This window comes from Schistocerca nitens, chromosome 2 (genome assembly GCF_023898315.1).
Source record: "Schistocerca nitens isolate TAMUIC-IGC-003100 chromosome 2, iqSchNite1.1, whole genome shotgun sequence".
Taxonomy (NCBI): domain Eukaryota; kingdom Metazoa; phylum Arthropoda; class Insecta; order Orthoptera; family Acrididae; genus Schistocerca; species Schistocerca nitens.
Window position 1 is genome coordinate 247510110 of NC_064615.1, and position 14521 is coordinate 247524630.

Genomic DNA, 14521 nt, shown 5'->3' on the forward strand with positions numbered 1-14521 from the left:
GAGTAGATATTTAACTCAGTGAGATTTCGTGTAGATTTATTATTTATTCTTGGAGACAAATATTTCACTTGGACACAGATTTTCGCTTCGCTGGTATGCATTTTCTGTTGAAATTCATCGATCTCTGCGTGTTTTCTATGTGAGGCCTGTCTTTGTAGTTCATTAGTTAATGAACTTATTATTATTTTTGCTTCTTGCAGTTCGCTTTTATATTTTAATATATCAGGCTGTAGGTCTTCTTGTGTTAAGGCCTCATATTTACGATTTAAAATGCCGATCTCAGTTAGCAACGTTGCAATCACTTCACTTTCGCATTCTGCACTGATCAATTTTTTTTTCAATGTCGTCTACATAACATTCCCGACAAGCCCAGAATATATATATAATATATATAATAACAGATCTTACTAAGGTCACAGAAAATGCCATCAGGATTGAGTTTCTTGATTACTACTACCAGAATTGAAATTATGAGATCACATGTAGCCTTTTCTGTAGAGAATTCTTTATGGAAGCAAAACTGAGCTGTTGTCAAAATGTTATTGTCAGAAAAGTGCACTAATATTATGTTATAAGCCACTTTCCCAAATATTTACAGAATATGGGACAAAAGGAGGCAGATGGGTTTTAAATTAGAGATCACTTCTCTCTTCAAGTGGAGCTGTCAGATCAGCATAAGACTTCAGCTTTCAAGTTGAAAGATGATCAATAAAGAAGATTTACTGGTTTTTTAGTGACATAATGATCTTCCTGAATTTATTTACAATAGAGTCTGAAAAACTGACATGTGCTAGTAGAGTATGCACTGTATGTGATGACTCAGCTTTTGATAACATGTTTTTGTTTCTACATTTTCTGCTACTGTTGAATTAAGTAAGCCACCTACGATTTGCATGTAATGTCATAAGTTTCACTGCTACTGTCATCAGAGGGATGAATATCATTTTACCTAACATAGTTTATTAGTTTCATGGCTAATAACATAGTTTATTTGTTTTGTGCCCAATAATACTCATAATTTCCTTTCATTTTGTCCTTTTTTTACAATATTTTCAACTTATAACAACATAAATGTTATTTAAAATGAACCTTCGTACATCTTGTGATGAAGCAAGCTGGGATGTTTTCACTTCCCCTCTTATTTTGCCATCTGCCTCCTTAAAATTCCTTTTTTTCAATTTTAACTAATTACCATTAACATCCGTCAATATAATCTGCAATTTCATAAAAAAGAAAGGGTGGCCCTCAGTTTTAAAGAATATAGCACCAGATCTAATTCTGTGCTTAGTTTTATGGATGTAATTCATTTTCTAATTTATTTTGAGTATTCCTTGTTAGTATCTTTTGTTACAGGGTGAAATCAGTAATTGTTTCATAACTTAAATTCTATTGTTGACTTATAAACAAATATAAATTCTGTACTAATGATAAACATTTGGAGGAACAACTAATAATATTCTTAAAGGGTCTATTTGGCTCAATTCGAAAACATGTTACCAAAACCAGCCCTTCATTAATTCCAAAGTTTTGTCAAAAGTCTGTAAATTTAACTTCAAACAATGTGTAGTTTCAGTACCTATTATTGTGAGGATATATAAGGGCTCGATTTTTGGTCACGAGACAGTCAGTCCATGGCCGAGTTTCAGACGAGAAACCTGTGTTGGTTAGAACAACAACAATGCTTCAACTTAACTGCAAAATAAGTGTTACATAATTAGGCCGTGTGTTAAAACCATTACAGTGTCTGTTCCATACTTACCTTTTTATTCTTCAAGAAATAAGAATTATGTGGCTATATTTTTTACTGCTCATTGATATTCAACAGTAAACTATTGCAGCGGTATGTGGATGTTCACCTGAAAACTATTACTGAGGCTTATCAAAAGTTACACAACAGTGCACTGGCCATATTAAATGTGTATATGGGGGGTTGTGAAAAGTGAAAGTAAACAACTGTGAAACGCAAATGTGTACCTGTTGGCTACATCACTTGCAGTAGACAGCACTGCACTTCCACCCCTTATTTTTTCAGCCAGTACATCAATACCGAGGACAACAAACAAAGAAATAAAGCAGGGAATGTCGTCACTATCTACACAACATCTGCAAAATTGATCATATGATGACTATACACAAAACAAATACATAAAAAGAATCTAAAACATTAGTCAGCATTACATTTTAAGCTAAAATTCAATAACAAGATGTGACACTTCATGTATGTGACAAAAATAATTTTAGTTACAAATCCCATATACTGACCTGAACATGTGGTGGGAAATGCTGTATAGGATTTCTTGTTTGCTCCTTCCAGCACATGTCTAACACCTGAAGTACTGCTGGAGACTGTTCAACCAGTGTTACAAGTTCTGTAATAAAATGACCATACTTTGACTGTATCTCTAGGTGTGGTTCTGGACCATTCAAATCCAATGGCAGTTTGCCTTCTGAGATGTGAACTCCAACATCCAATACACCAAACAATAATACCCATTTAAGAATTCCAATTGGAAGGTGAACACAGGTTGCAGTATTACATCTGCGATGGTCTGACAAACTGCCTCTAAACCACAATGTAAGTCCAATCTCCCATTCATCAACCTTCATTTCATGTAATTTACTTTCTGATGGCACTTCCCAACAACCTGTGTTAAGTAAAAAGGTGGAGAATAAACTTTTGAGGTTCATTAATGATGTGTATTTCCCTTTTGCATCAGCAGGAAATTTTGTCAGCAAGGTAGGGCTGACTTGTCTTGCATGTACCTGAAATGAAAGATATGACTTACAAAATAAAAAAAGAATAGAATACAAACACACAAACACATGCATGCAGGGGGAAAAGAGGCTGAGGGAGGATGGTTGACAACACAATTGGGAGAGAGGAAAGGAGACGGAGCCATGAGAGAGAGAGAGAGAGATGGCAGAATTCTTGCACATAAATAGCCAAAAGCTTGGTTTGTACTGCATGTGTGTTATGTCCTTAAAGAGGAACATTTGACTGTGATCCAAGATAGTTGATTTACAATAATGTTTAACAGGGTTGAAAAAGTGTGCATAACTGAAGGTAAGGAAATATGCTGAACAATATTTTGTTAGACAAACAGCATGGTGGTGCAAAATTTAAAGTATGCCATAATATCAAACAGAACCACACTGCAAAGGAAGATAAATCTTTGAATGTAATTTCTTTGTTGTTGTTTTTTGGGGGGAGGAGACCAGACAGCGAGGTCATCGGTCACATCGGATTAGGGAAGGACGGGGAAGGAAGTCGAGTCGGCCATGCCCTTTCAAAGGAGCCATCCTGGCATCTACCTGGAACGATTTAGGGAAATCACGGAAAACCTAAATCAGGATGGCTGAATGTGGGATTGAACCGTTGTCCTCCTGAATGCGAGTCCAATGTGCTAGCCACTGCGCCACCTCACTCGGTAATTTCGTTTTATAATGTGACACTAACATAACCTAGCATTGCAGACAATTGGATGCACAGCATATTATATGTAAACTCAAAATGTGTGTCGTTTGAACTACAAGCAACAAGATGTGGGGTAACAGTACATCGCAATACTAGTTATCTAGCACAACCTTCATTGGAGTACATACAGAAATATACCCACCAGCAACAGACATTAGAGATATTAGCAAAAACAGAAAGGAAAGGTGATAGAAGCACTAGTATCCAGAATAAGAGGTCCCTTCATCTGATGTAAGACAAATAGGTTGGAGTAATCCAGTCTGGTTGGTAATATGCAGAAAAGTTACCCAGGACTGTGGGCTAAGGAAGAAACATCAGCAAAAAAAAAAAAAAAAAAAAAAAAAAAAAAAAAAAAAAAAAAAAATCAACAGTGAGATATTAACAGCATGTGAGATATGAATATTTAAACTGATGAAAAACATGGTAGATAAATCCATACTTGCAGTCAGTTAAATATCGCTACTATACTATCAATCTTGAATTTAGCTGCAGTCCTTTTTTTACGGAAGTCAGTGCACTTCTCAAATTAAAACTCACATACAAAAAAGTATGCCTGTCAACAATTAATGGGCTATTCATTTCACATATACTTTAAGCCACTGCATTCTTCAGTACTCTTACCAACAGCAATATTAAAATGAATGGCAAAGATGCTGGTGGTCGGCTTTTGTTTTATGTATGAGCTGTTATCAAACAGTAATGGGAACTTGTATTTTTCTTCAAGAATCTTTATTTATTACTCAACATCAACTTTGTACCCTTCAAAGTAATCCCCCTCAGATATAATACACTTGTGTCAGCACTTTTTCCAATCTTCGAAGCACTTCTGGAATTCACTTTTTGTTATAGTGTTCAGCTCCTTTAGCAGTTCTGTTTTTACCTCATCAATGGTGGCAAAACGACGTCATTTTATAGTTATCTTCAGCCTCGGGAATAGAAAGAAGTTGCAGGGGGCCATGACTGGTGAATACAGTGGCTAAGGCAACACAACAGTTTTCTTTTTTGCCAAGTCTTGATTAACCATTGAGGTGTGTGCGGGAGCATTATCATGATGTAATTTTCACAAGTGATTTTGCCATGGTTCTAGTCATTTGCTTCGGATTGCTTCACATAAACAGTGCACAACTTCTAGGCAGTATTCCTCACTGACTTTATTACCATAAGGCAGGAACTCCTAATGCACTAACCCATTCTACCATTGTAATTGGGGAGGGGGGGAACAGTGAGTAGAAGCTCCGCATATGATCGACCTCCACATGTGATCAAACTTGCCAAATTTTTTTCAGTCTTGGCTCTTCAGGCAGTTTCCTTTAGGACGACTGGGCCTTGTTTTCGACATAACCGTGTACCCATGTATCACCACCAGTTAAAACTCTTTTTAGAAGTTCTGGATCATTGTTGACTTAATACACCAATTTTGGAACAGACTTTGCTGCAATATGTTTCATGCCCAAAACATCCAAAAAACTGCTTGGTAAGAGCCAAAGGATATGCTGACATCATCAGGAACCTTTCTGATGGTGATTCAACAGTTTTCCGAACCACTTTCTTTACCTCTTCCACATGGTCTCATCAGTCATTGATGTGCTAGGGCATGCACGTTGGTCGTTGTCTTCAACATCTTCTCGACACTCTTTGAAACATTTATACCGTTCATAAGCTCCTGTTTTACTTGTAGTAAATTGGCCAAAAGCTAGTGCGGTGTTGCAATTTATTTCATTTTCAAGCAAGATTTAATGCAAATTCTTTGATCCATCTTTCTCAAAAGTGTAAATTCACCAAGCACTTGAAAACATGTAAAACCTTTTTGACTGCCAACAAGAAAAACCAAATATTCAAAACAGCTGAAAATGCAGATATATATCAGGAACATGTGTACCAAAAAGATAAAAAAAATTGAAAATTGGATGTATAAAGCCCACAAAGTAAAAAATTCTTATTACTATTTGATCACACCTTGTACTATGCATACCCCACTATCAATGAATACGAAGCAAACAGCTTACAGTAACTGTAGCAACTAATAGGTGGCATTAAGGGAGACAGAAAATGCCACCATATAGTTTTTTTTCCTTAGCTTGTAGAAATTAAGGTAATGACATCTGCAAAGTCTCTTATGTTAAAGCAATAATGTCACTATAATAATTACATATAGTAGTGATACACACAGTCTTCGTAATATATTACATGTTGTTATTGAGAATTCACTGACAAAGGGAGGCCATGACGTTAGGATCACAGATTTACTCCACACTTTGTACACCTTTAGTGGGCCATTAAAACAACATAATGTGCAAGTAGTAAGGTGCACTACTCTGGCAATTCCAAGAAAATCGCAAGAGAAGTTTTATGTGTCTATTACATAACTGATGTATCTGTGTGTAGGTGCTGGACATTAGAGTTCATGGGGGTCAAGTGGTTAGTGTTCAAGCTACATAAGATGAACGTGTATGAGGCAAGGGTTTGCCCCCTGCTCAAACCTTCATTTCTGAGGAACAAGTGTAAATTCTGTGATATTCAAAAAAATTGCATGTACACTATTCGTTCTTGCTACATTACCAACGTCTCACTGCTATACAGTTTAACTGCGAAATGGGGACGGCCTCTTTCTCTGCAGCTCAAAATGTCAAGGTGCAAAGTAGTTCCGGGTACCTTACCAGATTGCACATACAAGGGATTTTGCAAGTCATGACGGGCATACATTTTCAGGGAATCTCTATGTGTTTCTTCATTTACTTGTTGATAGTTGTAAATATGTTTGTTCAAATGTTTAAATTTAATTAAAAGTAGTAAGTCGTCAAATAACATGAAGTAACTAAAACTTCGTGCAAATACACGTGGTTTTTAAAATTATATCATCTCTTAAATGCCATATAAATTAAATAATATGACCAGTGATGAAAAAATATAGATTTAAAATTAAGCTTGAGCAGGAGTCAAACAATTGCCTCATACACATTCATCTTACGAAGCTTGGACGCTAACCACCTTAGCACCTCAAACTCTAACATCTAGCACCTATGCATAGATACATCCATTACATAATAGATGCATAAAATGTCTCTTGTGGTTTTCTCAGAATAGCCAGAATAGTGCACCTTACTGCTTACACATTATGTTGTTTTAATGGGCTATTAATGGTGTACAAAGTTTGAGGTAAACCTATGATCCCAACATTGTGGCCTCCCCTTCTGAGTGTATGCAACCACTTAGTTATTTAGGATAGCTTTTAGCTTCACCTGAAACAGCCTTACTTCAAAAGTTTTCAAAGTATGTGACAACTTGCTGAACCATATCTGCCTACTATTGACTTCAATCTCACAGCAAACTATCACCAGTAGAGAGATCACGATAAACACTGGACATGAACAAGGTGCTTGACAACTTATCATTTTGTCATCAAAGTTCTGATTAGATACATGTATCTGCTATTGTGGAAAATATTGCTTCTCACTATTTCATCCTAATTTATGACTTCCATAAAAAATCAAGATAATTATCTTTCTTTATTAATTTATAGCCATAATTGAACATACTTACTTTTTATACTAGTAATAAACAGATTTTTGGGCAAGTAGGTTACGTGATGAAAGCGGGCATGGCAATATTGAGGATTGTCCTCGCAGCGGCAGGCCTCGTACTGCACACACTCCAGACAATGTGCAGAGACTTAACGAACTGGTGACTGCTGACAGACGCATCACAGTGAACGAATTGTCACGCTACGTTGGGATAGGGGAAGGAAGTGTTTGCAGAATACTGAAAATGTTGGCATTAAAAAAGGTTTGTGCCAGGTGGGATCCCAGGATGTTGACAGTAGCTCACAAAGCAACAAGAAAAACGGTATGCAGCGAACTTTTGGAACAGTACTAGAATTGTGGAGATGAATTTCTTGGAAGAATTGTGACAGGTGATGAAACATGGCTCCATCATTTTTCACCAGAGACGAAGAGGCAATCAATGGAGTGGCATCATGCAAATTAACCCAAAGAAAAAAAATTCAAAACCACATCTTCTACTGAAAAAGTTATGGCTACGGTGTTTTGCGATTCCAAAGGACTCTTGCTTGTGGACATCATGCCAAGTGGAACCACCATAAATTCTGATGCATATGTGACGACACTGAAAAAACTTCAAGCTCGACTGAGTCATGTTCTATCACATCAGCAAAAGCAGGATGTTTTGCTGTTGCACGACAATGCACGGCCACATGTCAGTCAAAAAACCACATAAACGATTACAAAACTCGGATGGACAACACTGAAACACCCGCCTTACAGTCCTGACCTGGTTCCATGTGACTATCATCTCTTTGGGAAACTGAAAGACTCTCTTCGTGGAACAAGGATTGAAGATGACGACTCTCTTGTACATGCTGCCAAACGGCGGCTCCAACAGGTTGGTCCAGAATTTTACCGTGGCGCTGGTTCCAAGATGGCGTAAGGCAGTTGACAGGGATGGAAATTATGTGGAGAAATGAAAATATTGTTCCTAAAGAATGTATCTACGCACTGTAGAAATTTTCAAACATGTAGAATAAAAGATGGATTAAAAAAAATAGTGTGCATTTCTTTTGGAGTGGCCTTCATACATAAACATGCTCACCTGCTGGATGTATGGAGAGGGGAGTGGCCCTTCAACTGTGTGAGTGCAGGTAGGAGTGAAAGCATTTTTGTGAAGTGTTGAAAATATATTTTTCATGCAGCTCATGTACTACAGCAGAGATGTCACAAGGAAATAGAACAAGGGTTTCGTAATAGCACATTTTAAAGACTTTTGTGTTCAAATCTGACATGTTACAGTTGCAACAACTACACACATTACTTACATACATACTTTGCACCACATATTGTAGATGGTGAAGATTGGCAGCAGTGATAGAAGCTATGAAGTGAAACTGTAGTGCCTGAGCATTCTTTTAAATTTAAATTTTACGTAGTGTACAGACATTCACTGAGCTGACTTCTTATAAGCTTGTAACATCAACTGGGGAAGTAAACTCATTTTTTCTCCTGTCTCTTTCTCTCATTGAGAGAAGGAAAACACACACACTACATTTCAGATTACAACACCTTTCACCCTACTTCAGAGTTTTTGGTTTAATTCACCTTGTTCATCAATGTTTGATTTTTCCCGGGTGAGCACAAAGGATAGATCTCTCAAAAATTCATGTTCTAACATATAATTTGTGGTCATAGCATGTCGGAAAATAGCTCGATTACCTAGTGCCCAGGTACCAATTTCAATTTTTTGATGAGTTTTTACTTGCTGTTACACATCTGTGATTTTTTAAGAACTGATAAAATTCATTTGCCCAAATTATTGTATAAACGTTTTAGTGTGCATTTGCTTGCCTTCACTCATACAGATTTTATACAATGCATTAGAGAGGATTATGAGTTTTATTCATATATACCAATTACATATGTTTTTGCTCTTATTTAGGGGGTTTTAACGTCTTCCTTGATTCTGTATTTTCCTCAATTTCGCGTTTTTTAAGTCTGGACTGCGCAAAAGTGTAAAATGGTTATTTCACTGTACATCTATGGGAGGAGTGAGTGGGGGGTGGGGGGGACAGTAGACTGCCTAGTCTTTGCTGTGTTATGTCACTGCTACGTAAGAATGAAGGAAATGCAAAAATGGCACTGGAAAATCTTGCTTTATTAGCTAAATCCAGCCTCAAAATAGCATAAAATATGACCAAGATCCTTAATGTGGAGATCATCTGGAAGTTTCAAGTGGTGGAGAATATGAACAGCTTCTTCACATGGGGAAAACGTAACAAGCAAGTTACAAACCAACAAGAGCATAACAGACAGGTTCTAAACACTACTTAAACCATGATACATTGCAAAGACAATCCATAGAAAGAAAAACCTGTCCCGGAATGCCAAATTGAGACATTACGTATCAACTATCAGAAATACAGCATTTTACCTATTGGAGATGGCCACTTCGAGCAAGTGAGCCTGTCTCAAGCTGAAGGAGGAGGAATGGATGATCTTGAGAGACATCTGCGGCACGAAAAAATGGGGTGAAATCTTGATACACAGATCAAGAAAGCAGATGCATGAGACTGTTGAAGCAATTCCAGGCATGACAGTGAGATTTGCAGGGCAAATAGTGAGGATGGAGGAGAATATGCTGATAAGAAGGTATGGAATGCAACATGCTCAACTGGGTGAAAAGAGTAAGGGGGAATGGAAAACAATTGAAGCAAGCAATAAATCTGTAGGAACTAGTGCAAGATAGTTCCAGCTATGGCAACATGATGGAAGGTCATAGGTTGACTGATACTAGAATCGAAAGTAAGACCATGGAAGTGGAAAGAACTAGGAAGAGCAAAAGAATGAAGAGGTATTGGGAGGAAAGAAGACACACTGAACAAGTCACCCTTGATCCTAAAGGGTTCAAATGAACCAAATAAATAGTCACAATTATTATGGTGTGCACACAATGAATATTCAGTTTGATCTTACATTAAAGTAAAGGGGGAAAAATAAAAGAATCCTTATGGTGATGTGGAATTACACAGAAGTTGAACTTTATCTTGGTCATCCTGTATTATTCTATTAGGCTTCTTTCGGAATTAATATTTCTGTCTGAAAGAGTGGCTTATGTTGTTGTGAAGATTTCTGAGCAATTAAAACAATGATGCAGATACTGACTCGAACTTTAGTTATTACTTTTCACATGCAACGCTCTTACCAAATGAGCTATTCAGAAGTAACTCATGACCCTCTTTCACAGCTTAAAGTGCACCAGAGAGGGTAATTTATGTTGAGTTTGGTAAATAGGAAAGGTCTGGGTTTGAGTTCTGACTTGGCACACAGTTTTAATCTGCTGGAAGTATCACTACATCAAACACTTCACTGCACAGAGAAAGATTAATTATGAAATGTATATCTCTGTTAGTTCTATAACAAAACTGCCATTAAAAAAAAAAAATGCAGCCATCTTCATATGGGACCATTCCAGTGACACACTGTGTCTGACCGCATGAGGTGACACAGTGGTTGGCACACTGGACTCACATTTGGGAGGACAATGGCCCAAACTCGCATCTGGCCATCCCGATTTAGCTTTTCCATGATTTCTCTAAATCGCTTCAGGCAAATGCTCACATGGTTCCTTTGAAAGGGCTTAGCCAACTTTCTCCCCCATCCTTCCCTAATCTTATGAGATCAATGACTTCGCTGTTTGATCCCTTATCCCCCAACTAACCAACCAACCACTGTGTCTGGTGGCATTTAGGAGGCTATTTCCATGTTAACTGTCTTCTCAAGAATCATTATCAAACTGTCACTGCACAATGAGACACTGATTTCAAATACATGCTAAGACACATAAACACACAAAACACAAATTATACCACAACTACTGCTTTGCTTATACTCTGAGATGACAAAAGTCATGGGATACCAATAAGCACATTAACAGATGGTAGTAGTATCGCGTACACAAAGTATAAAAAGGCAGTGCATTGGCAGAGCAGTCATTTCTAATCAGTACACTCACATGAAAAGGTTTCCATCATTATGGCCACATGAGGAACTAACAGACTTTGGACCCAGAATAGTAGTTGGGATATCCCATTTCACAAATAGTTGGGAAATTTAATATTCCGAGATCCACAGTGTCAAGAGCTTGCCAAAAATACCAAATTTCAGGCATTACCTCTCACCTCAAATAATGCAGTGGATGACGGCCTTTACTTAATGACCTAGAGCAGTAGTGTCTGCTTACAGATGTCAGAGCTAACAGACAAGTAATGTAGGACGTATCAATGTAGGACGTATCACAAATGTATCCATTAGGACAGTGTGGTGAAATTTGGCATTAATTGGCTACAGCAGCAGACGATCGACATGAGTGCCTTTGCTAACATGACAGTGCCTGTAGTGCCTCTCCTTGGTATGAGCCTAGATGACTGGAAAACTGTGCCCTGGTCAGGTGAGTCCCTATTTCAGTTGGTAAGAGCTGATGGTAGTGTTCAAGTGTGCTGCAGTTGCCATGAAGCCATGGACCTAAGTTGTCAACAGGCACTATTTACATGGAATGTATTGGGTCCTCCAGTCCAACTGAACCGATCACTGACTGGAAATGGTTCTGTTTGACTTCTTGGGACCATTTACAGTCATTCCTGAGTTTTATGCTCCCAAACAATGATGGAATTTTTATGGGTATGTCACCGGGTCACAGCTGTTTCACGGCTGGTTTGAAGAACATTCTGGACAATTCAAGGGAATGATCTGGCCACCCTAATCACCCGACATGAATCCCATCCAACATTTATGGGACTTAATCAAGATGTCAGTTCTTGCATAAAATACTGCACCAGTAACACTTTTGCAACTATGGATGGCTACAGATGCAGCAAGGCTCCCGTTTCTTCAGGGGGCTTTCAACGACTTGTTGAGTCCATGCCACATTGAGTTGCTGCACTGTGCCAAGCAAAAGGAGGTCCAACATGATATTCGAGGTGGCCCATGACTTTTGTCACCTCAGTGCATGTAGTCATGTACTCCTTCATAACAAATAAAAAATCTCACAAAGAAATCATCTTACATTAATACAAAACACTGAAACATACCATGAGTGCCACATGAAAAGCTGGGCAACATCCTATAATGTAAGACAGATATTCAGCAGCTTTATCTGTAGATGAGCGACATGCTGAACACAAGCCCATGAGTATGTGCCTTGTGAAGCTGCTTGGAAGAAATCCTCTGTCACTCAAGCTCTTCACCTGGAATGTGAAATTGTGGAACATGTAAATCACTGTGCTTACAAAAACTTAACAAGATTTTATAGTAACATTTTAAAATCTGTTTAATTTTAAAAGTGGTTAATAAGATTAGTACACCTGACTAACTTGCCGAAGCACTGAGACTTCATAACTGCTCCTACTACATAAATTTTTAGGAAGATACCGCTATGCCACATGCCATTAGCCTACATTACATTTTAGTGATAAAGGGTAGTTTCAGAGTTGCATTAACTGAAGCTTGTGTCTCACATAACTAAGAATTTGCAACAAATAAGAAAATTTCCTAAAGTCACTTGAATTAAGGCTAAAAATTTATGATTAAAAATTACAGTTCACTTTAGGAGAATGGATTGATGAATGCAGTGTTGATTTCCTAATACATGCAACACACTAAATTTTTGGGATGCTTCTTAAAATTTTTTGTTTGATGGTGTGTAATTTCTTCTTAGAGCTTTCAAAGACCTTTCGATTCTATAAAATTGTGTTGGTGTGCACTTAAGAAATTAATGTTTGTGATGTGGAACAAGTGCAGGTATAAAATAACAGAGAGAAGTATTTCTCAGAAACTGATATTGAGCCCTCTGATATCAATGAGGCCAACTAGACCAAGGATTCCAAGCTGGCAGTAAGTCAGCTGCACATCAGGCATCCATCAGAGTCCTTTGGAGATGCTAGTCAAGACCTGCAAGGATTCAACTGGGTCACCATATAAAACAGATGGTATGACATGATGTGTTCGGCAAGTATGTACTTCTACTTGGATGGCACAGCAGGAGTGGGAAAAACTGGTTAAGACTGATGCCAGTACTTTAGTTCGGTATTTGTTTGGTCTTGGTTTTCATTTTTTACTAATAACTGAGTAAAAAGAGAAAAAAGATAGAAATAAAAATAAATAAATATCGATTAGCCACAGCAGCAGTGATAAAATATTTCGTTTTTAAATAAAACTTTTTTAAAATTTTTATTTGTAAAATTTGCATTGGTGTTGTAATGAGTCAATCTCCTCTAAAATCGATTTATTGTAGAATCTTAGAACTCATTCTGAGATCAAACATATTGAAGTATCTTGAACAGAATGACCTCCTCAATGCCAGCATGGATTTCGAAATCACTGATGATGTGAAACCCAACTCACACTTTTCTCACATGACATACTGAAAGCTTTGTATCAAGGCACCAGATAGATGCAGTGTTTCTTGATTTCCGAAAAGCATTTGACTCAGTGTCATAACTAAGCTTATTGTCAAAAGTAGATCATATAGGGTATCAAGTGAAATTTGTGACTGGATTGAGGACTTTTTACTAGAGAAGACACAGCATGTTATTTGGATGGAATGTCATCATCAGAGAGGTAATTATGGATTTCCCTAGGGAAGTGTGTTGGGACCCTTGCTGTTCACATTGTATATTAATGACCTTGTAGACAATATTAATAGAAAAATCAGGTTTTTTGCAGAGGATGCATTTTTTTAGAAGGTGTACAACTTTGGTTCCGCCGTTTTTTCCCCAACATTTGAGGTTTTAATGAAACAAATTGGTTACACATGTGTCATTAAAAGTATTTTCCATCGCTGGCCACTACTTTCTCCAATCTTCAGGGCAGCGTACGAATCCCGTGTCGAAAATTGTTCATACTTTGAAGCAATCCATGAATTGATCCAATTTGTGACTTCTTCATGAGATCGGAAGTGTTGGTCAGCCAGGCCATGCGCCATTGATCTAAACAGGTGATAGTCAGACGGAGCAATGTCTGGAGAATATGGAGGGTGGGGTAGGACTTCCCATTTTAATGTTTCCAAGTACATTTTGACCTCTTTTGCAACGTGGGGTCGAGCATTATTGTGCTGCAAAATCACTTTGTCGTGCCTCTTGCTGTATTGTGGCCATTTATCTTTTAATGCTCTGCTCAAACACATTAATTGTGTTCGATAATGAGCAGCTGTAATTATTTCACTTGGTTTTAACACCTTATAGTACATGATGCAGAGTTGATCCCACAAAATGCAGAGCATGATCTTGGAGCCGTGAATATTCGGTTTGGCCGTCGACGTGGAAGCATGGTCGGGATATCCCCATGATATTTTGAGTTTAGGGTTATCATAATGAACCCATTTCTCATCCCCGGTCACGATGCGATGGAGAAATCCCTTCCGTTTTTGTCTCTGAAGCAACTGTTCACAAACACACAAATGCCGTTCAATGTCTCTTGGTTTCAGATCACACAGGACCCAAGTTCCTTCTTTCTGAACCATGTCAATAGCCTTGAGACGTTTTGA

At 37.8% G+C, this 14521-nt stretch overlaps 1 protein-coding gene across 1 annotated transcript in view; it reads right to left on the reverse strand.

Moving 5' to 3' along the window:
* The window catches only part of LOC126235965 (Fanconi anemia group A protein-like), a 236043-nt gene that overhangs the window by 14925 nt on the left and 206597 nt on the right, over positions 1–14521 (reverse strand). The window contains exons 22-23 of the mRNA XM_049944936.1: positions 12069–12224; positions 2263–2763 (exon numbers count right to left, since the gene is read on the reverse strand). Of these exons, the coding sequence (XP_049800893.1) occupies positions 2263–2763; positions 12069–12224 (657 nt within the window). The remainder of the gene's footprint in view (positions 1–2262; positions 2764–12068; positions 12225–14521) is intronic.